The sequence below is a fragment of the Betta splendens genome, chromosome 16 (assembly GCF_900634795.4).
Source record: "Betta splendens chromosome 16, fBetSpl5.4, whole genome shotgun sequence".
Lineage (NCBI taxonomy): Eukaryota > Metazoa > Chordata > Actinopteri > Anabantiformes > Osphronemidae > Betta > Betta splendens.
Window position 1 is genome coordinate 14,299,844 of NC_040896.2, and position 21,869 is coordinate 14,321,712.

General features: G+C 48.7%; 2 protein-coding genes across 6 annotated transcripts; both read right to left on the reverse strand.

The window, feature by feature from the left end:
- Positions 1–170: 170 nt before the first annotated feature.
- Positions 171–17,320, reverse strand: osbpl3b (oxysterol binding protein-like 3b). Of its 4 annotated transcripts, none has more exons than XM_029128040.3 (23): positions 17,097–17,320; positions 10,150–10,273; positions 8,498–8,614; positions 8,179–8,232; positions 7,862–7,975; positions 7,618–7,782; positions 7,327–7,450; positions 6,891–6,994; positions 6,616–6,708; positions 6,378–6,537; positions 5,765–5,895; positions 5,095–5,196; positions 4,156–4,287; positions 3,671–3,764; positions 3,351–3,595; positions 2,983–3,120; positions 2,822–2,885; positions 2,658–2,736; positions 2,397–2,541; positions 1,789–1,933; positions 1,584–1,710; positions 1,150–1,272; positions 171–1,029 (listed from the first exon to the last, which is right to left on the reverse strand). In XM_029128040.3, the coding sequence occupies exons 1-23, from the start codon at positions 17,276–17,278 to the stop codon at positions 933–935; spliced, it is 2,859 nt and encodes a 952-aa protein (XP_028983873.1). In that variant the 5' UTR covers positions 17,279–17,320; the 3' UTR covers positions 171–932. The 4 variants fall into 4 exon arrangements, with proteins under 4 accessions (XP_028983873.1, XP_028983872.1, XP_055359502.1 ...); XM_029128039.3 differs by having other exon boundaries at positions 4,156–4,293; XM_055503527.1 differs by lacking the exon at positions 5,095–5,196 and having other exon boundaries at positions 17,097–17,318.
- Positions 17,321–18,666: 1,346 nt separating this feature from the next.
- On the reverse strand, positions 18,667–20,129 carry LOC114842493 (uncharacterized protein C7orf31). Of its 2 annotated transcripts, XM_029128051.3 has the most exons (7): positions 20,012–20,129; positions 19,861–19,932; positions 19,760–19,789; positions 19,487–19,674; positions 19,319–19,404; positions 19,086–19,248; positions 18,667–18,994 (listed from the first exon to the last, which is right to left on the reverse strand). In XM_029128051.3, exons 1-7 carry the CDS (start codon positions 20,098–20,100, stop codon positions 18,825–18,827), a joined length of 798 nt encoding a protein of 265 aa, XP_028983884.3. In that variant the 5' UTR covers positions 20,101–20,129; the 3' UTR covers positions 18,667–18,824. The 2 variants fall into 2 exon arrangements, with proteins under 2 accessions (XP_028983884.3, XP_055359505.1); XM_055503530.1 differs by having other exon boundaries at positions 19,861–20,045.
- Between the last annotated feature and the right edge of the window lie 1,740 nt (positions 20,130–21,869).

Below are 21,869 nucleotides of genomic sequence, written 5' to 3' on the forward strand. Positions count from 1 at the left end.
TTTGAAGCAAATACAGAAAATGTAGTCTAAGGTAATTGCAACCCAGCGAAACAAAGCAATATGCTGATTATTCATCTTGTGTTTCTCGTGGTGGGGAACATATAGAGCCTTTACAGATTCAGTAAATGTATTATCACGTTTAGCTGAGAGAAACACAACTCCACAAAAAGTATGCGTCTGAGATTTTATTTGAGCTCATGGAGCATAGTTTTGGAAAGTTCTGGTCCAGAGGCCCATGGTCCATACAGACAATGGTGCAATGGTAAAAGTGATATGATGTTTGCTACTGCTGCCCATAGTTGCACAATCATTCTCCCACTCAAAATATAAAGCTAATAGTTATATATTTATAATTAATAATTAATTACAACGCAACAGGACGATACATCCAGTAAGTAAGGATTATACATCATACGAACAAACAAACGTTTGTTCTTAAGACTTCCTTACACAACAAACGTCTTAAAGTATTAAAGAAATGCAACGATAAAGAACTGAACATTTGTTTTTTGTACAACCAGTAAGGCATCAGGCAGGTGCACAATAAATATTGAATGTATACATCATGGCATATCAAGGCTAGTTAATCTCAGAGGTAGAGAATGTCCACAATAAGACCACAGCGAAAGTGACTGGTCGTTCGGTGCATTTGGCGCCGCTGTGCCACTTCCTTCACGCCACATAGTTTTCATTTTTTATATTTCAGTTCAAGTTGTGCAGTGTGACATCACAAGTGGAAATATGGGGCAAGAACCGCCTCAAATGATCGACATTCACATAATATACTTGCATAAACATGTTTACACAACCGAGATAAGCACTTGCTACTAAGGCAATAGGATGAACAGCAGGACCCAATGTGCGTGATCAGGCGGCGCCGGAGCCGCTCTGGTTCACAGTAGAGGCTGTGAAGGTTCAAACGTGTGCAGTGATCACCACAGGATGGGGAAATCAATGTGGGCGAAGCCGGGGTCCTTTCTCAGCTCCCAGTAGGTGTTGTTGCTCACCCAGGTATCATCCTTCGACCTCCTGCAGAGACAGCAACGCGTGTGTTGTAAGTGAAATTATGACACAGCCCATTTCCAGTTTCTACCATCTCCAATCGCATGTAACGTTACTGAGCACTGACATGCTGGATGTGCAGGGTACCTGAAGAACTTGGGCTGATGTGCTATGCTGTTCTCCTCCAGGACTCTTCGCCTGTCTCTCTGCAGCTGTTCGATCCTCTGCTTCTGTTCGTCTGCAGCCTCTAAGTTCCCCTCCTCCAGCAGCCTGTGGGCAAGATGCAGACGCAGCCATTAGGAAACGTGGTAAAACATTCATGGTAATATTAAAATTTTATCTTCACAAGTGGATTTGTGTCATGATATGAGTATTGCTGGATAAGTAGGAAAACATTGGTGGGTCAGAATAATCTAAGAAGCCTCAGAGCTCAACATTTGGCCTTTTACCCCAATAAAAGCAACTTATTGACTCAGGTTACTGCAAAAGGCTGAAACCTACATTTTTATCGCCAACCTTCATTCATTGTAATGGGATGACACTGGTTATGCGCTGGCACATGATGCTGTCGCGGCTCCTACCTTTGGTCCACACGCAGCCTGGTGTCTGTAGGCGGCAGCAGCAGTTTCAGAGATGGGTCCAACTCGTTGAGCTCAACAGCAAACTTGGTAAAGCCGTAGTACTGCTCGTGGTCCATTGACATTGCATCTGTACGCCATAAAAACAAGACGTTAGAGATGGAGTCGCGACATAAACAGGACCGCGGAGCGTTCCATGCGTTCGTACTTGCTCTCCAGACGCACGTGGCCGAAGGAGGGTCTCCGCAGAACACGGCCTCGTGCCACTTCCCGAAGAGTTTGTGGATGACTTTCCCTTTTTGATCGGCAATGGTTCCCTCCACCTCGTTCACGCTGGAATTCCAGTACTTGGCCTGTGCAAGGAGTTTGTAAAGACTGAGTGATCAGAGCATTTCCCAGGAACATGTATGAATGGCCACTGCAGGGAGCATGACGCTGATGCGCGTGTTGCACGACGCATAAAGAGATCACGGCTTGACCTGTCCTGCACAGCTTCAAGAGCTCTTCCCAAAAGGCCCACACTAACACAATTAACCATCCTCTATTAGAACAGAGCAGGACTGTGCAGGTGAAGACCATCCTACAGTATGTGCACTGGGTTTGTGGATAAAGCAGCACCATGGACAGACATCAGTGTGTGTTTATAGTCTAACCAATACGTGAGAAACAGTAAAAAAACGATGATGCTGATATTGGGGTAGTGAATATATATCTATATATACAGTCTATACTAATTATTGAGGTCTATGTGTGCGTCACGTTGGGTGCAGCTCTGTATCCATCAATTTCACTAAGTGTTATACAAATCAGACTCGCCTTAACAAACGTGATCTTGCACTGGCAGACGTTGCTGCTGGAGTTTCTGATGGAGATCTCCCCGTAGTGCTCAATCCACCGCTGTCCACTCAGAATGTTGTGAATGCAGGACGTCACCTTGTTCCACTCGTAGTGGTCTCCAAATCTATGAAACGGCGTTGAAACGGCATTTCCTTCATGGTTATTTTTATGGGACCCGTGTAGGGACTGATTCAGTGCGTACGGTGTGTGGCTCTGGCCGGTTCCACGGTGAGCACTTACTCGGGCAGAGTCACGTGAGTGGTTCCCACGGGAACAATCTCCATCGACTTCCCCCAGAACTTGTTCTTACACCTCACGTCTGCAGAATCAGGGATAAATCATGGAACACAAGCTGCTTCCAAGGCACAAGATGTGATTCTAATAATCTAATAATCTTCTCCTACCTTGCCAGAAGACAAAGTTTTTGGAGTCGGCGTGACACGCTGAGATGGGCGGGTGGTGGCTCACCTGGTCGACACCAACAGTAGCTGTTAGCACTGAAGCACCACAGAACAAGCAGCATGACAATAATTGCACATTAACATTATAATGATGGGGTTCATACCTGCTCAGCAACAAACCGGAAGCCTTTATCCGGCCTGTCACACTCGTACGTCTCCCCCAGAACAGGGTTGAAGGGCTTTCCCCCAGTTCTGTAGTAGCTGGATGCGTAGCCCGATACGACGAACGTGGCTATGTACACCTGAGCACGCACAAAGGTCAGAGCTAGTAGTCAGCGACAAGCACTTTCATATAGCTGCTTGTTTTATGCTTCGCTCCTCTATTCCTCCTCTCACCTCACACTTATAAAAAAAGCAAGTCAGCAAATTTGAAAATGTTGAACTACACCTTTAACAGTAAGAAAACCCATTTCCTCATTCTTAATGAACGTAAATCTATTTGCCTCGTGGACAGTGTCCACGGCCGCCTCACCATGCGCTCAAACGGGTCCTGCGTGGCGGCGGCCCTGTCCAGCAGCTCGCTGTACTCCAGCTCCTCGCACAGCCTCTGCAGGGTGTTGAGCGGCTCGTTGAGCTGCACGGGCATGGCCACTTTGGACAGGTCCTTGCCGATGTTGTTCCTGAGGATGTTCCACAGGCTGACGGTGCTGCTGGTGGGGCTGGGCGCCGGCAGGCGGGACCTGCGCGCGCAGGTGACTGCGCCTCGGTCCACAGAGCCTGGAGGGGGGGGGGGGGGGGGTGAGAGAGGACCGGCGGGGGTGTGCACCCGCCCCTCGTTGCTTCACTCCTTACCTGAGTTTGGCCTCTCGCTCTCCGTGCCATTGCTGAAGTTGTCCATGGATATGTTGTCACTGATGTCACTGATGTACGAGTCGTCATCGGACACCTGAGGGATCAGAGACACGCATTTAGCAGCGTTCCACGTCCTGTCGCGTCAGCAGCAGCAGCCTCTGACGATCTATTGGGAGCTGGTGGACGAATTAGGACACGCTTCAACTTCAGTCGCTGTATTTTTAGAACAAAGTAATTACCTTCCGATTTCACATTACTGCTAATCCAGCTGCTATCTGAATAAAGACGCCACATGAGGTTTAGATTATGAACTTTCTCCAGTTCTTTTAAGATTTCTCTACACAAAGACAATGGATTATTTTGCAGGGACAGAAACGATGAAATATCTCACGAGAGAATCTCAGTGAATTTATCCTTTTCTCCACTTTATGATTCAGCTCGTTCTATTAAACTACAGTAGCAGCAGAGGTAGCGACAGCACGTACCTCATTTTCAGATGAACTAGCAGACAACAGGACTTCCTGTGCATCAAAGAACTCTGACAAAGACTCTGATATCGATGCTCTGCTCTCATTGGACACTTGGTGCACGAGGGGGCGAGATTCATCCACCGAGTCCTGTTTCTAGGAGACATAAAGTCCACGGCTATAATCGAGAGATAGAAAAGGGCAGCACCTTCATGGACAAGGAGGACGTACGAGTGCAGCCAGAAAAACATACAATCACAACATGCAGGTAATAATAATCCAAGTATCAAAACTCAAGGACGTGGAAAAGCGTGAGAAACAGCTACAAAATGCAAAGGAATTCATTTATAGACAGGTAGGATGAAACTTTATGCTTCGAGTGCATTAAGTGTGTCCATCATCATTCCAATAAGAAAGAAAAACTATGAGTGTCCAAAACAAAAACAAGGTTGTGGAGATGCACATTTAAATTGAATCTGTGAGTTTGAGCAAACAAGCAGGAGGTATTTTTCAGAGAATCACACAGAATCACAGACATTTGCCTGGAAGTAATGTGGCAGAAGCCATGTTTGTTTTGCACTGGGTGTTTGACATTATTAAGCAGATCACCCACAGTCTCTGGTCAGCAAATGTGATTAAGCAAACGGAGTGCTCGACGTACACAACCGCAGGGCAGCGAGGACAACACGGATGCAGCTTATGAAGGTGGTGTTCTCTGAAAAATCTACATGTTCTTCCACGTTACACAGTCGCTGTCATCATGAAACAAAGCAAAGTCTAGTGAGGGGGTGAGAAAAGAGAAACATAAAAACTGGATGGGAGACGGAGGACAGCTCATTCATTCTTTGGCAAACCCTAGACTGCGTGGGATGAAAATAAAGACGGATGCAGTAATAATCATCATCGTGGTGGTGGTGGTGGGGGGGCACAGGAGTATCACTGCATTCCTGCACCCACCTGCACAGAGGCAGTGAGATTAACTAGTGTGGGCTCTGCGACCAGGGACTCGGCGTGAATCCTGCACAGGCGCTCTCTCAGCTCAGAGTTCTGGGCCAAAGCCTGGAAAATAACCAGCGCAAACAGTGTTTATCGCACACGCCCCGTCAGCGCCGCCGTCAGTACTGACAGCTCGACTGGAGAGACGCAGCCGAACGATAGCAGCAAACTAAAACTTAGAAAGAAAGGGTGAAAAGAGCGCAACCTAAAATGAGTGTGAATGATGTGCACTGAGCCGATGCACAAACGCCATTTATTCCAGCGACTGGACGTATAATGGCTGCAGATGTGACACAGGGAGCTCTCTGACGCCATATGAGGTAGAGTAGGTAAAAGCTGAGTAATAAGGAGGAGCGCTAACAGCCAGCGGGACATTTAAAGGTCAAAGACGTGTCGGCGTACACAAACACACGCGTGGTGGCGAAAGAAGGCGGATGACAATGAAGGACAGAAAATAGAAAGACTGAGGGTGGGAGGCAACAGGAGCAGAGCCCAACGTGGTCCATTCAGGAGGAGGACACGGCGCCAGCGGATAGTAACAGGCTCCTCAAGGTGCTGTGGGGGACACGCGGGCACCGTGTGTGTGTGTGTGTGTGTGTGTGTGCGTGTGTGTGTGTGTGCTACCACATACTGTTGCCAGTGTGTTCTTCAAACCCACAACCTGCGGTGACGTAGGAGGACACGCTTCATAGTCCAGACACTGCTTCAGCCGCTCTCGCTCGGACGTGAGCAAACCCAGGGCTGACTTCATGGTGGCGTGCACTGAGGCCGAGCGGGGGGAAAAGAGGGATTTGAATCAGTCTGCGTGAATAAGTCAGTCTGCGTCGTCTGCTCACACAATCCTTGCTCATGGTTTAACATCTGACACTGGAATTAATGGGTTTATGGTAAAAAAGAGTTTTTAAGCCGTGTTGTTTAGAGAGTGTGAAGTTCCCACATTGTAGCAGCTTGAGAAAACACTGACAGGGCGCATATCCAGAATCCTAATGACTAACAACTGCGACAAACAGTTTATCACTAATTAACAGCCGCCATGTCTCCACCATTGTCTCCTCCACTTGTTCTAACACACAGCACCAGGCCACTTATATCTCACTTACAAATTAGGCAGCAGGCAGACTGACGCTTTGGACTTAATTAAGGAAAACGAAAAACGTGCACTTGTAGGAGCTGGTAGAATAATCCGGCCCGACCCGTCACTGTGACAGACACAACCGAAATAACAACCCCAGCAGTTTGCTCACAGTTGGTGGCGACGCGACAGAAGTCCTCCTGCAATTTGGCCACATCGAAGGGGGAGTCCAGGGATTCGGGGTCAGCTTTGTCACTGCCGAGAGCCGCCGTGGAGAGGTTGGGGTTGGAGGCGTGCAGGCGGATAGACCCGGAGGAGATGCAGCTGGGGACCTACGGCACAGCGGCAGTTACACAACTGAAGAGGGCGGTGATGACAACGGCACAGATCTCCACCGTCTCGCCGCCGACCTGCAGAGTCGTCTTGGGATCTTTGTTGTAGTTCTTACTGCGCCATTTCCTCGGAAGTCTCTTTTCCTTCTTAGGACTGTCAAATGTTGATGCCTAGCGAAGTCACAGAGAGATATTAATAGTCGAGGCCAAGTATTTTTAGTGGTTTATATTTAGTAAGACGTGGCATCGGGGCATTTTAAAATAACGGCAAAGTGAGTGGAATCAAGACAAGTGACTTTGTCTATAACTGTCAGAGGCAGATCGTGTCTACACAATAGAACTGAGCCTGTGACCTGCAGCGCTTGGATGGACGGAGCTGAATAGGTGCGATGCAGAACCTCCATGCTCTGAAGCAGGTGGCTGAGCTCCAGTAGGTCGGCCTCGCACGCGGACAGATCTGTGGAAAGGAGGACAGAGGAGGAGGAAACGAGGCTCAGAGCCAAACTGGGAACTGTGGAACCATCCAGGAAATCAGTCCCTGCAGGACGAGAGCACAGCTTTATAAGAGGGGCCTCCTTTCACAGCCTGATGGCTTTTTGTGTCAGCCCTGGGCCTCTGCACCCCCGGGATCAGACGTCGACCCATCCTTGGCAACTAACAGGTGTCTCAGTGAGGACTGAGCTCCGCCGTATGAACGCTTTCTCCGACTGAAATGACTTTAACCTCACTTTTAGGCAGCCAATCAGATCTAGACAGATCCAATAATGCGCGACAGCGGTGTGGTCTCACCTTTGGAGCACTTGTCCATGTCGTCGGACGACTGGAGCCAGGCCGTGACCTTGGCCTGGCTGTTGCAGAGCAGAGGGAAGACTCCGGGCGAGGGGACGGTGGACTGCCTCCGCAGAGCCATGCACTGCACCCGCACAAGCACAACAACCATTTGTCCCCTTCATGAAACTGTTCGGCAGCGAACCGTCGACTTCAGCAAACGCGGTGAATCAAATTATAATATTCATGAGGAGACAGATAAGAGAAAGCACTCGGCGCGCTATAAACAGGCACGAGTTGCAGCTGCGGCACCTTTCTGACGGAGGCGGCCTCCGTGCGGCCGGGGGAGCTGGGGGAGGGGTGGTGGGGGCAGTAGAAGGACTTGTCGCCGGGGTACATGGCGATCTCGTTTTGCCGATACAGCCGATGGTGGCGCAGCTTCGACACCCATTCGTCGAACAGCTCCTGCGACTTAATCTGCGGAGGAGACGCCAGAGTCAGCGGCGGAGGCGCGGCGCACGGGGGGCGGCGCCGGCGCCGCGGGTCGCACGTTCACCTTCAGGTGGTAGATGTTCTCCTCCGCATCCAGGTCAATGCACTTGGCCTTCTTCTTGATGGCCATGACCGAGAGGCCCACGTCGATGCAGCCGTGCAGCTTCCCCTTCTCGATCTGCGCAGGAGCAGCAGACTGCGGTCAGGACCCCCCCCTTCCCTTTGCAGGCGCTCTCCTCTGTGTAATTACCCGCGACCGGCAGGTACGGCGCAACGCGCGACTCCTATCAATTATGAGCCGCTCGCACGCGAGCGAGGGCGGCTTTGTTCCCGCGGATATTCTGGGAACGACAGAAGAGACAGAAGACAAGGGGCACTCACGTCGGCGCTGCATTTGCCGTACTTCAGGACGCCCTTGTCCAGGAAGAAGTACCTCTGCAGGGAGGAGATGACAGCGTGTGACATACACTTTCACTTCTCACTCTGTTCTTCTAAATCCTTCATTCTCTGCGCACACACTTGAACAGCTCTGGCTGTAGCTCAATACTAAACGCATGAGGCTCCACTAACAGGCCATCAGCTAATGCGTTTAAGACACCATCGTGCCGACGGATGCTCCAGCACCACCGGCTGTGGAGTCAGCAGATCTCAAACCAGCGAGCGAAAGTTATGCTCCACTGTCAAACGGAGCGTTTCTCACCTTGTGCCACCCTTTCATGGGCCACTTCCTCCTCTTCAGCACGTAGCCCTCCTGTTTCTGCGGCTCCTGCACGTTGCCGAAGCCCCCACGCAGGCCCTCCACTATTTCCCAGCTGTCCTGTGTGAGACGACAGACAGGCGTCAGCAGACACTCGAGCCCGCGCCCGCATGTGCAGATTAGAGGGGGGTTTCGTAACGCAAATTGAATGAATCAGCCGAGCAGCCGAGTCAAGGTCAGTGTCAAAAGCATGTTATAATTCCTCTGCGCCGCGGACGGCGGTTCGTGCGGAGGGTGACACTCCACAGACGTCTGTCTCCTCACGGTCCCATCGTCCAAATTAGCCCACCTGTCCAATCTCACGCTTCACCATAATCATTCCCCCCCGACCGAGATTAGAACGCTCAAATCCAAATCCCCGGCAAAATACAGAGATTAAGATGATATTTCATTATAGACTAATCCACAGAGCTCCGTCGTGTACTTTGGCAGCGAGAATTCCAGGAAGGCAGCGTAAACAGTATAAACGGGCGGTTTTGGAGCGTCAGTGTGGAGATCCAGGGTATTTCCCTTTATAGTTGTTGCTGACGAGTAGTTGCTTAAGTTGCTGAGAGTAGAATCTTCCTAATTATGATCATTAAAAATGTTTAAATGATAAAACACATCTCACCCCCCGCAAAACTGCATACATTATGCTTTTATTCTAGGTAGAGGAGCAACAGGAGTCAGTCTCTATTGTGCTTTTCCAGCCTATGCGTGAACACAGGGAGCAGCGCTCATGAATAGCGCGCGTCCTTTGAACACAGGTGAAGCCGTTATTCAGATGCTCCGTGCTGCGTTTGGCGCCTGATGAAACAGACTAAATATAATCCTTTACTGTTTCCTTTGGTTTTTTTCCTTTTTTTTCACTGACAGCTTGACAGCGTAGAAACAGACAAAACAGACGCTGCAGCAAATCTGTGTGAACGCCCGGTCTGAGTCAGAGCCGTGGAGGTGAGGACTAAAGTCACTGTAATCCAGCGTTGTGTTGTCGTCATGCTCTGCTGACACAGTCACCCTCACCGCATGGTTTCATCAAGGTACCTGATGTATATAAATATATATATCTATATATATATATATTTATATATATTTTCCAAAACTCCTGAATTGTTTATCGATGATACAAAACTAAAACACTAATGAAAAATGAATGCTTATTGACAAATGTTCCAAGCAAATGCGAGGTTTGTGCTCAGTAATACAACCATTAATTATTCTGCGGGAAATATTTTTAGTATCATTTTTTCAGAGCACTCAAGATGTTTTCGAATATGAAGAAAACGCTGTGAGAAAAAAGTCTCTGATAGAAACAGCTTTTAGTCCTTGTTGCCTGGAATTTGGGATGCAGAGAGGCTCAGATGTGGCTGCAGTGATGAAGCTAAAAAGAGCCTCCGAAAAGCATCTGCGGGAGACGGGGACGAGTCGGGGGGTTGAGTCATACTGTAAGTCGTTTACTGCCAGGTCATTTTCCTCCCACGACTCTGAGAAGTCCCTGGGGACTGACGGACGCTGCACTGGCCGGTGGGACAGAACGCATGGGAAAAAGCAAGCGGCCCGAGGCGTTCCCCTTGTGTGTGTGAGGCGATGGAGAGGCTCCTCTCGCGCTACTGTACCTGCCGGCTGTCGAGTTTGGACGAGGAGCTGCTGTTGCTGCGCGACAGGGAGGAGATCTTGGGCGGCATGGCGGCGCCGCGCTCCTCGGAGCCCATGGCGCGGCCTACAGCTGTACCGTCATCCCTGGTCCAAAGAGAGGGGGGAGAGAGGACGGGGGTCACGGGGGGAGACGCCTCCGGAGAGGCTTTTAGAGGCCTCGCCTCCGCTCCGCCGCCACATGCATTAGGTTATTTAGGGTGATTAGTTTTCGTGTAGCAGGGGCTGAGAGGAAGAGAGCTCGGCATTAGTACACGTAACCGACTGGAGGACACCAATCGACCTGAAAGTGAAGAAAAGATACGTTTAAATAATTCATTGTTGACAGCGAGCGATGACGTGTCAGCAATTACAGATCGGAAGAAGTTCTCTCAGTAAATAAAAACAGTACAGATACAGTACCATGTATATATAGAAATACTGCAGCACTTGAAATATACTGTAACTTATGTAATATCAATATGAATAGTGACCTCGTTTTGTGCTGCCTTTATAAAAACAAACATTTTATTGATGTCATTCCATAGTTTGTGGTTTGAATTTCTGGACCCACTGATCATTTAAATACAGTGGCCAGACCATTAGAACCATTTACAACCAGTATGACTCCAGCACCTGAGGCCTCAGTAATAAACACACAGTAGACTCTGCTATAGATACAGTGAGATGTGAAGCGCATCGTCATCTCTCCAAGCTCGCGTGAACGTAATTAGGCACCGCTCAGTGGACGGAGCCTGGCGTCACGTCGCTTTGCTCAGGCTCAGCAGGAGGCGGCCTGTCGGGCGGATCAACAGCCAGACACGGCACACGCGGCTTCCCGTCCGTCCGCACCAGAGCAGGCAGCAGGTTGTTAGTGGTTCACAAACACAGCGGGAGCTTCCAACCACTGGCTCGGAGTCTGTCGAGTGACAGTTCCTTTCTACAGATGTTTGTCAGACGTCTGAGTTAACTGGCAGAGCGGTCAACAATACGTGCATTCTCTCAAAGGATCTTTATAAATACATACAACATGCGTCTTGTGTGTTTTAGTCAGCGCTTCCTCTGCTCCTCAACTGGGGCCTCCCCTCCTCGGCCTCAGCTCGACCACGGGCCGTGACTCACTCAGGCAGAGCCCAGTGTCTCTGCAGCCACAATGGATCAAAGCGAGAGGACGCGTGAAAAGGGAAAAGCACGGCGTGCGCATGCTGCAGCGTCATTTCTGCCGGCTGTAATGAACCGAACCACGGGGAAAGACACCGAGCAATGATTAATGAAAGACTGAAGCGTAATCTATCCACCTACAGAGTCTGTCTAGCACAGCGCTCCCTCTCCATCGCCTATGATTTATTCATCCACTTTCCACTGATCACACCGGCCGTGCGCAGCGTGTCCTCATAGGCACCCTTCAGGGCGCCCTTTGGTCGGATCCAACAACACCACTTACTGGGCTTTCATCAGGACGACTGCAGCGCTAGACGTCAGCGCTGCAGTAATTACCCCTTCTTGCCGAGAAGCACACACTGAGCGACGACAACGAATGCTACATGGGAGAGGTCTGAGAGGTCGGGGTCACCATTAGCGTGGACTATTACTCTGTGCTGACTCGCTTTCACGTACAGTAAAGGCTGAGAAAGGTGGATACGATGGTGAGAAATAAATCAAAAAACGAACCAGGGAGAGTGTGTCTAAGATACACAGTGCCTCAGGCGGCTGTAGTTGAAACTAATGAGCAGAGATGAAGCTTGGTTAAAAGGTGGAAGAGGAGCAGCGAATGCTTTGTGTGTTTGCGTGAGGTTTTGGGGCCTTAAAACAAAAACAATATCCCACATATTAGGAGCATTGCGGTAATTTTAAAGTATTCCTGCAGGTGTCCTAGGCTCCACTGTGACCAGCATTTCTTGCATGTTCCAGGGAGGCATGGGTGCACGGCGCCTGCGTGTGTTCATCTGGTGGGAGACAGATGTTGGGGCCGAACGCCGTCTGACTCTGCAGCAGCTGCACCGCCGTGTCGTCTCACCAGGACAGGACGCGCTGTACGCATCAGTCAGCCTCGCTTCAGTCTGATGGACTAGAATATTATGATGCACAGACTCCTCTGGCTCCATTAGCACCAGCATGAAACAGTTAACACACTATAACCGTGGTAACGCTTGTTTAATTATTACACTGACATTTGCAGCAGCAGGGAAATGAAGGGAGTCAGAGTAATTTGACTGCAACTATTAACATCATGGGTTAATCATAATTAACATGTGGCGTGAATATGTTAAAATATAAAGGAAACGCTTTGTTTCAATTGCACACAGTGGTTCAAACTGGTTGTCGTGTCTTTGCACTGGTGGCAGCAAGCGATGGGGACATTTATGAGCTAAATTGGTGAAAGTCACGGTGACCCCACGTCTGTTCATTTCCGTGGTTGCCTTGAGGGGAATTTGTTCATTAAGGTTTTGCGGGGCAGAGGTCAAAGGTCAAGGGTACCGCAACCTCACATCTAAGTTTTTCTTATGAACACAACAGCGAAAGAATTTCAAGCCGTGTGGTCTACGGAGCAATAAATCCAGTGGCAAACAATTCCTGTGTAAATTCCTGGTTTTGCGGCGATTCTGTGCTATTGCTGCTAAAGACGGCTTAATGCCCTAAAGATGCACTAACTCGATTGGCAGGAGCTGAAAGCCCTCTATTAAATTGTGCAGTTCATGTTGCAGATGTAGCTCAGTCCATCCACCGACTCGAGCTGCCGGGCTTTCAGACACCATTAGGATGTGACTCACCAGGAGCAGCGCCCATGGTTGGACCCCTACAGTGCACCTTTCTTGGGAAATAGAGTCATGTTTGCAAAATCATAGCACTTAAGCTCCGAAGGCAGATGATGAACCACAGTAACTGGTGGAAGCCATGCTGGGCCTGAACCGGACACTCCCTTTGCTGAGAAGTGTGAGGTTCACCCGTTTCAGAGCCGCGTTTGTGGAGCGAGCCTGCAAGCGCTGCGGAGACCCCCACGTGGAAATGAGTCATCCTTGAGTACTGACTTTCACCAAGACATCATTTATACACAGAGGTTTACGTAAGTAACATTTCAGATGCAAGACGGAGAGAGACAATAAAAGCAGCCACCTCTCTATGGGGCCAATGTTTATGTATGAAAAAAGACGAGCTGCAGGGAAAACAATAAAAAAAAAACACCAAAGTTTATTTTATTGGATAAAAAAAAAATGGATTTCCAGCTTAAACGAAATCTCCATTTCTTCCCTTTGGTGGAACAGATAAGTTATATCAGCAGAATAAACCCTGCCTTGATTAAAAGTGGCTCCAAAAAGGCAAAGATCGCTCCAAGCCTGCTGTTTAAATGACAAAACAGATGGCCAGCATCTGCTAAACACCTAAGATGGTGTTATAGTAACAACCTCCACTGACGAGAAGCCCTTCAGCAACCGGAGCGCGGCGTTGAAAGCCATCGATCCTCTCGCTAATTCGAGAATGGGCTCAATTCAGGATCTCTCGCTCAGATTTGATTGTGTTTACTTTTTCTCTGTGGGAAAACCTGGTCATGAGCAAACAGATTATTCCTCCTGTTTACTTTGGAAACATGGCTTCCATTACAATGAGTAACCTCATTAGAGCTGTGCCACCGTAACATTGGTTGTTTCATTACTGGATACAGAAAAACTCAGCTTTACTCCGCACTTCTTCATATTTATGCAAAGCTGAGCCTCATTTAACTTCCGACAAGAAACGTTCCCAATCACTTCACAAAAGAATAACACAAAGAAATGTTAGGTTCCAAGAAACCAGCGGAGTGTAAATTAATCTGCCCGCTCATTTTCACTGGATGCACAAGATCCCTGAAGGCTAAAATGAACATCATCTAATTTCTTGAGGGGAAGCTGAGTCGTGCTCTCGTTCTTATCAGTGAGCAAACTCCACCAAACGATTAACCACAACACTGGATGAGTAAGTCGAGACTCTGCAGCGAGCCGGGAAAAGGATGTGAAACCGCTTCTTGTTGAAAGCTGAAGAGTGCAAGTGCACAGGAAACAGTTATTATCCATTCCTGTGTGAAAGTGAAACTAAAATGAATAAACACACACTGTACGTGTACAGCGTCACTGAAACTGGGGCAAGAATTCGTCTCTCATGCTTCACCTGAATCAGGTCACCTCATAAGTCTGACAGTGAGAGTACCTTCCCCAGGTACTAAGGTCAGCCTGACGGCGGTCTGACGGCAGCCTGACGGCGGCCAGCGGCTCCTCGGCCCGAAGCTCTGAGACGCAGATAAATGGGCTTCATCTCAGCGTGACATCTATTATTCATCAGATCAACTGCAGTGTCTAATCAGGGAAATAAGGTTTAATAGGAAAGATAGAGGGAATAGTGTGTGTGTGTGTGTGTGTGTGTGTGTGTGTGTGTGTGTGTGTGTCCGTAACACACACAGATGGTGCAAATTCTCCTCAGCTGAGCTGCTTAAGGCGCGGCGCTGAATCGTTGCCAAGGTCGGAGACGGAGTGACTCCAAAACCAAACAAACAAAAAACAAACCCAACTCGTGCTGCTGCTCGTCTCTCTCTCTCTCCTCCATCTGTGACGTGATGTCCCACCTGAAAGCTATTATTCTTAACAATAAGCCCCCGCGCCATCATCACTACTACACGACAACTTCCTGTCGCATTGGCGGCCGTCGTTACATTCACGCTCACTCACACGCGCCGCACTGCATCCTGTTAATGAACCACATCCTTGATGCGGTCTCACTGCTCTGAGCTTGGAACGCCTCCCCCCTCTCCCCCCCCCTCTCCCCCCGGGGCGTTGGGGGCGCCTCATCAGGGCGCTCAGCTCAACGCTCACTGGGGGCCAAAAACACCGCGCTGCAGCGGCTGCTCCTCACGGAGAAGATACGTGACATCAGCGTCCAGCTGTTGCTTTGCCAAATCAAAGACGCAGCAGCAGCAGCAGCAGCAGCATCTCCACCTCTGGTCTCACATCACTTCAAAGGTGTCGAGAAAAACAACACTCAGTCCTGGCGCTACTGTGGAAATGGGTCCGATTGCGTTTATGACCAGACTGGGATTGCTGCGTCTGAGAGCAGGAAGTACCCCATCCCCAGGACCTAACTTCATGTCAGCCGTGTGGGTACTGCATGGACGCGCCCACAGCCAGAACCTCCCCCAGCAGCGTGCTGCACGTCAGCGTGGGGTCTGTCAGAGTCTGAGGCTTCTGGGTCCGAACGAAGCGACGGAGAATTTTAACCTCAACTGAGGTTTAGGCTTCATGCACAGAGCGCATTATTGGGCGTGTGGTGATCTTGCTACACACAGATCTACTCTCTTACTCGTAGTCATAGATTGACCCAGTTTAGTGCCTTCCCCCCGTTTGCATAATCTCACTGTGGAATTCCCACTGCCGTTCAATAATGGGTTCCCCAATAGGACTGCAGTCCACAGCTGAGGATGCTCCCACGCGTGTTCACCATAAGTCATGACTCCAACATAACCTGTCTTGCTTACAGCCGTTTCTCTAATACGCAAAAAAGGCCTGTGCCAAAAATTAATTATTAAAAAAAGTGTTTCAAGACTCTCTTCCTACATTACTGGAGCCCTTCGGGGGCCGTCCATCCTTTAAGAGGGTGAAGGCCTTGAATAATTTAGTCCGACAAACCGACCTAATGACCGCGGCTGCGTGGAGGAGATCGGATTTTAAGTTGAAGAGCGCAGGCGCACGTTAAAGTTTCATGCCGATATCTGGCAGCTATAAAATCTGTTTCTCTCTCTGAGGCTGAGGAGGAACGCGGCAACGACGTAGTCTAAGAGAGATTTACAGGAAAACTATCAAACGGATGAAATTAGGCAACATCAGAACAGTCATTGTTCGTCTTATTTGTGCTCATTTTGCAGATTGAAAATATTGAATAAAATGTTGCCAAATGTGTCCAGTCCAGTTTCTCTACTTCAGCATATGAAGCAGATCTGCTTTATATCCACATATAACATGAATGCCTGGGTGCTGCCCATGCACCTGTCATGTGCATGAGATGCTCTCAGTGTCTCAGCTGGTCCTATTTATACGCTTCCTGTGCCGCTCACCTGTCACGGTCACGAGACGCCCACTACGACTCTGACGCTTGTGTTTGTAACCTTCCTGTGACGGTCACATGTGGGTTGTGAAAAAAAACCAACTAACTGTGACCCCTTTGATACAGATGGAGTCTTCACAGCTGACCTGTGCTGCATGTATCGACCAGACATTTCACTCCATGACCTGATGGAAACACTCACTCACTCACTCACTCACTCACTCACTCACTCACTCACTCACTCACAGCTCAATCAGGACCTGACAAGTCTCCTCTGCCGCACCGCTGACACAATCCCCGAAACAGCTGCCAACACAAAACAACGTTGTCTCATGTGGATCTTTGAGGATTAAAACTGAGCAGGACCTAAACTGCGTTCTGAAGCAGCGGGTGAGTCACGGTAACTGGATCTCTTTCTAGGTTTAAATAGGTTTTAAATTTATTAAAAGTAGCTCCTGCAGTCAGAAGAAAGTGGAGACTACATTTATCCTATGAGGTGGTTTCATTGGCTCATTTGGTCCAGAAGGTGACAATTAGATGGTCATATGTGACATATAGTGAAGTACCTATAACTTGACTTTGCTTCTGTAAAGGAACATACAGTAGAAACGGGGTCAGGGTTACCATGGAGACTGAAATGATATGTGAGAAGGATCAAATCTTAAACAAGAGTTTCGAGGAAGATGGAGCCGTTTCATAAACTGGGCTTGATGCCATTAAAGCAGCTCGAGCCTGTGAACTGACGTTACGCTCACTTTTAACACAGGAACTTTACAAGCGCATTCAGGTCTCTGCCTGACTTTTACTTTGTCAGACAGGAAACAATTCAAAGAAAAAGGAAAAGAGATCACCAAATCACACTCACCTTGACAGAGTTGCAGAAGTGAGTTCCAGATAATGAAGGTGGGGGATCTTGAGGAGCGGACACAAATACGTGGGTAGACGCAGCCAGGGAAGGAACAAGTAATTACAGCCTGGACCAAAGTGCGCGCATACTCCAGTCCAACGTGTACACACATGAATCCTCACTCTGACTCTCACCAGCATCAGTCTCTCCACCTCTGTAGAGAGGAAGGAGGTGATGCGTGACTGACAGACGCTGCGTCCAGTTAAAAGGGCAGACGAGTCTGCGTCACCTTAAAGGGGCGGTGTCGGCGTTAGTGACACCGACCCTGCATGGTGACGCGTTCAGGGGCACCCGCAAAAGCGCGGACGGGGAGACGCTCCTCTTCGCAGGTGAGTCATTTCCTCGAGTCCTCTAAGTTGCTGTGTTATCTCACATTTCTCTGTTTAGTCGCACATAAGTATAACTTAGTGCTTTGCGTCTTTATTATAATGTGGCGCGTAGATATAAGCAGAATTACAAGATAATCACTTAACAGAAGCAAGAAATACAGCCACTAGCGCAAAAGCTGCGTAAAGTGAGGATATACCGCCACCTGCTGGACAAATGGCCGAATCAACGCTTCTCACTGACAGACTGGGCAAACCTAAAATTTATTTGAACATAAATCTGAGTGAACATGTTTCTATACACTTAAAAATTCTCTACAACAATATTAATAACGTTGCTCTAATACAAAGCGGGAGATTTGCATTGGCTCATTCTGCTATAGAAAATTAACGCTCTTGATGCCTTTTTCCAGGTCTGAATTTCTAAAGGAGTGGATGTTATATCACTCAGGGCTGAAGGCTTTGCCGCTCAAGGACTTACTGCGCCGTCTCCAAAAAAAAAATGAAAAATCCTTTGAGATTACGTGCAAAAAGCCAATTCAAACCGGTGAGTTAAGAAGGTCACTGCAGCACCGACAATACAGAGAAGTGAATTCCACAACACAGGAAGCACAATGTGGTGAACTCCGTGTCCAACCTCTGAGTCAAATACAAAACTATGAAACTAGAAGGGCTCCATTGCAGAGCTGGGTTCATTACGCATTAACTGCTGCGGCGTGGTGCTGTGAAGGCTGTTTCTGCTCCACCATGACAATCAGCTGCAGCTCATTTCTAACACATCCTGGACCCGGATGATGTGAGGAGAACCAATGCGCAAATAATCAATGATTGCCGTTTTAATAGAAGCAGGATCTTATAAACATTCAGCGAGCAGAAGGAGTTTTCATCCTACATCGCATCCAATAACAGAAACCTTATCCACGCAGGTAGCAGCCGTTGACCCCGTGGAAGCTGTGCTTCCTCCCTGCCGCGACGTTGTCCCTCAGGTCCACGGCAGCGCGCGTGACGGAGCTGTTGAAGCTGCGGTGGGCCTCGGACCTGCTGAACGAGTTCTGAAGCTCCAGGAGGCTGAGAGCCGCCCCAGTCCCAGCCCCGGGGGGCCGGCGAGCGCCAGGCGGACCTGGAGGCCTCGGCAGGATGTTAGAGGTGAAGCCTGACTCATACGCAGAGCGGTTGTGCTCGTGAGACAGCTCTTCTGTGCCCATTGGATTTAAGTGGGGCTCCTCATTAAGCTTTGCTATGATCCCTGGTGATGGACTTAGAGGCTCGCTGCCGCTTCCCGTCCTTCTACGCGCTTGTACCGGTTTAGAGGCGACAAACGTGGGACGGGAGCGTTCGCTCTGTGGGGAGAGGAGGTTCGTTAGGATTGGCTTGGCTTCGTGCACAGTGCTGCGAATGTGCTTAAACTGCAAACAGCAGCTCCACAATAGTTCAGTCTTGCCAGTGGCGCAGAGTGTGGATTCATTCCAGCAGGGCCACTCATTTTTTCCTTGAAGTCATCGATCTGCAGCGGGTTTGCTGGGCCGGATCCTTGGAAAACGCCGCGTTTCAACAAGGCAGATGAGCGTTCGACATCAGACGTCTCTGCGTCGTGCTTTCCGCTCCCTAACACTCATATTACCTGTGTAGTGCGTCTGGTAAGACGTGAGCCAAAGTGCCCGCTCCAGGTTTTTCAGCATGTTGCCGGTCCTCTCAGGCAGCGACAGCTCCCAGTCACGAAGCGCAGCGTTGGGCAGCACCGCCTTCGGAGGCGTGGGGTAGAACACCTGCCTCCTCTCCGTGGGCTGCGGGGGGGCATTTATATGAACAGGCTGCACGTAGAGTATTGGTTAAAGTCACTAATGTACGACTCACATCCAGAAAGACGTGCTCTTCAGGCCACCTGACGGACTTCCTAGCTTTCATGGGCGACTCCAGGATTTCATGTCTGTGTGGGGCCCCTGTGGGAACCAGGACACCCAGAGACAGCTACACTCGTTATTCTGCCTCTTCCTTTACAACAATACATACATGTCCTCCTACCGATGGTTTTGCTCAGCACGGTGACGTGCGGAGCGCTGCTCGGGATGCCAGGTTGGAGAAAAGGCCCTGAGGCAGCTCTGACGCCTGTACGAGGGTCGTCTGGAGAGCAGAAAGACGGGAACACGGCAAACCGAGACATGTGGGACAAGTAAGGATGTTGCTTCGGAGGTGGAATTAGCAGCTTCTCCCTAAAAGAGAAGGATGAGGTTTTAAAGCTGGAGGCATGTAACAAAACCACCAGAGGAAGGCTTTGTTTAATGAAAAGACGCTCACCCGATATTTATGTCAGTTGGTTTTGGTACGCTGAGAATAAAAACAAAACGGTTATTATATTTTATCACCGGTGAGGAATTTCTAAAGCACTGTTTGCTCACAGTTGGTCATTGAGGCGGACTTTGCTGTTCTTTCTGCAGGTGGTGTTGCAGCGTAGCTGACTGGTGGTTTGTCTGGGAGGAACACAGCCGTTACACTCTGTTTCATGACATCTATGACTCTTAACGTGTAGGCACCTTTTTCTTGACTCACACGGGAGGGATGCTTCCTGCAAAACCACGGCCATAACGGCTGCTGGACTCTGAAGGGGTGTCGACGTTCATGCCTGACAAAGACTCCATCAGAACTCAGAACAGAGGAAGGAAGAGGAGGCTGGAACAACAAGAAGAGATAAATAACTCACGGTGTAACGACATAAGTACACACACACACACACACAAATAGCTGCAGACTGTGTAGTGAAATCCGTCATATTCACTTGCCTTGGGCAGGAAGTCAATAGTTTGGACGTCCTTGTTCCAACAAAGCTCTAATCCAGTGGAGTTTCTTCTGCCCACATCAGCCGCGGCCGCGTTGGTCCGAATGGCTGGAACCTAATCTGCTTGGGTTTTTGTGGACACAACAGGACTCCCTCCTCTTTGCTTGTGGTCACTGCAGTGGGTTCAGATTCCTGGCACGGGACAAGACAGTACAGGGAACAACAGGATCAGCATGCGTGACACCCAATCCAGCCCAGGCTCAGTGCCTGTGGTTTAAAGACAGTTGAAAACAGTATAACAAGAGCCCTGAAGAAACCCGGGCCTGTTGGGAAGACAGGTAATACTTGTGCTCAACCGATGCTTTAAATTCAGTGAGCAATCAGTGCTGAGCATGTTTTTTATCCCGTCACCAAGGACCTGATAATTTTACACATTCACAGTTTGGTGAACTCATACAACTAGACACGTGGAAAATCAAGCTGACACCAGACCCAAGGGGCGAGCGGACCGTGTTTGGTTACAGGAGTCATGTTTCACCGTCTCCAACACGGAAACAGCAACACACTGGGTCAGTGTGCGACTCTTCACGAGGAGCGCCAAAAAAAAAAACGCTGTGAAAGCTCCTTTCCACCTGTGAACCACTCTGTTCCGACGCTGATTTAGAGATTGCAGGCTCAATTTCTAAATGATGTTTAGCAGACGTACGCTGTCCATGGTGCTGATACTTAGTCATCGTCCGCTTCTGATGAGTGCTAACACGAAGCTTCAAACCATCAGATCAAATGACTAAAAGTAACTGCAATAAAAAATCATTTTCATATCAAAGGAATGCGATTTTTATTAATCTTTAATCTTTAAAGTTCATCTTATGACATTTTGATCCCGCAAAAAGCAACTCTTTGCACCATAACCTGGTAAATGACTGATCCTTAGAAGCCACAGGTTACCGTTTGGGCTCATCATTTAATTTTCCATTAAAAATGGAAAAAATAAAAAATAAATTAACAAAATAATCAATTACAAACATCTTTAGGTGACACTTAATTTAAATTGATTGAAGTTTTAGCAACAATCATAAGAAGCTAAAGTAGATGCTGTTATATCTATAGCGCTCAGAAATATGTGATGTTATTTTTTATGAATTATTGTAGGATATTTTGCTTCAGTGGAAATTATATTTTCAGGGTCCTAAAACCAGTGCAGCTGCTCCTCGGACATTACATGAATTGCTTTCCAGTCAGCAAACCATCGCCTTGTCCATTGGCTCTCAGGCCCAAATACAGCATTCTGCTTTTTAATTGGGATTCTCAGGGGACCTTGTCCGAAAATCCCAACAAAATACCTAAGTTCTATCAGGCAGCCTCTAAAACCAGCAACCAATTACTCGGCTCTGCCGCAGCAGAATGGCTGCTCTCAGGATTACGTTTTTTTCTGCTGCATTATAAATGTTCCTCAGCCTGCGGTGATTTTCCTAATATTAAGCCTGGGCGTCGATGTGCAGGTTGACGCTCAGCCCCGCGCCGAGAGGAATTCGGCCTAATCTATAGATCCTCTCCTCACAAAGAGGAATTAATTCACTTCTCTTCAAAGGAAATATATGCAGCATTGATTATTAAATCCCCTCTTATGTT

What these genes read in the sequence shown, in the direction of transcription:
- LOC114842493 (XM_055503530.1), bottom strand. Translation starts at nt 20,045, where the DNA reads ATGGCCGTGGTTTTGCAGGAAGCATCCCTCCCGTGTGAGTCAAGAAAA. An exon ending in CCAACTGACATAAATATCGG is followed by an intron (nt 19,675 to 19,759) that starts GTGAGCGTCTTT and finishes CTTCTCTTTTAG; the next exon opens with GGAGAAGCTGCTAATTCCAC. An exon ending in TTACCAGACGCACTACACAG is followed by an intron (nt 18,995 to 19,085) that starts GTAATATGAGTG and finishes GCGTTTTCCAAG; the next exon opens with GATCCGGCCCAGCAAACCCG.
- osbpl3b (XM_029128039.3), bottom strand. Translation starts at nt 17,278, where the DNA reads ATGCTGGTGAGAGTCAGAGTGAGGATTCATGTGTGTACACGTTGGACT. An exon ending in CCATGAAAGGGTGGCACAAG is followed by an intron (nt 8,233 to 8,497) that starts GTGAGAAACGCT and finishes TCCTCCCTGCAG; the next exon opens with AGGTACTTCTTCCTGGACAA. An exon ending in AAACTTTGTCTTCTGGCAAG is followed by an intron (nt 2,737 to 2,821) that starts GTAGGAGAAGAT and finishes CTGATTCTGCAG; the next exon opens with ACGTGAGGTGTAAGAACAAG.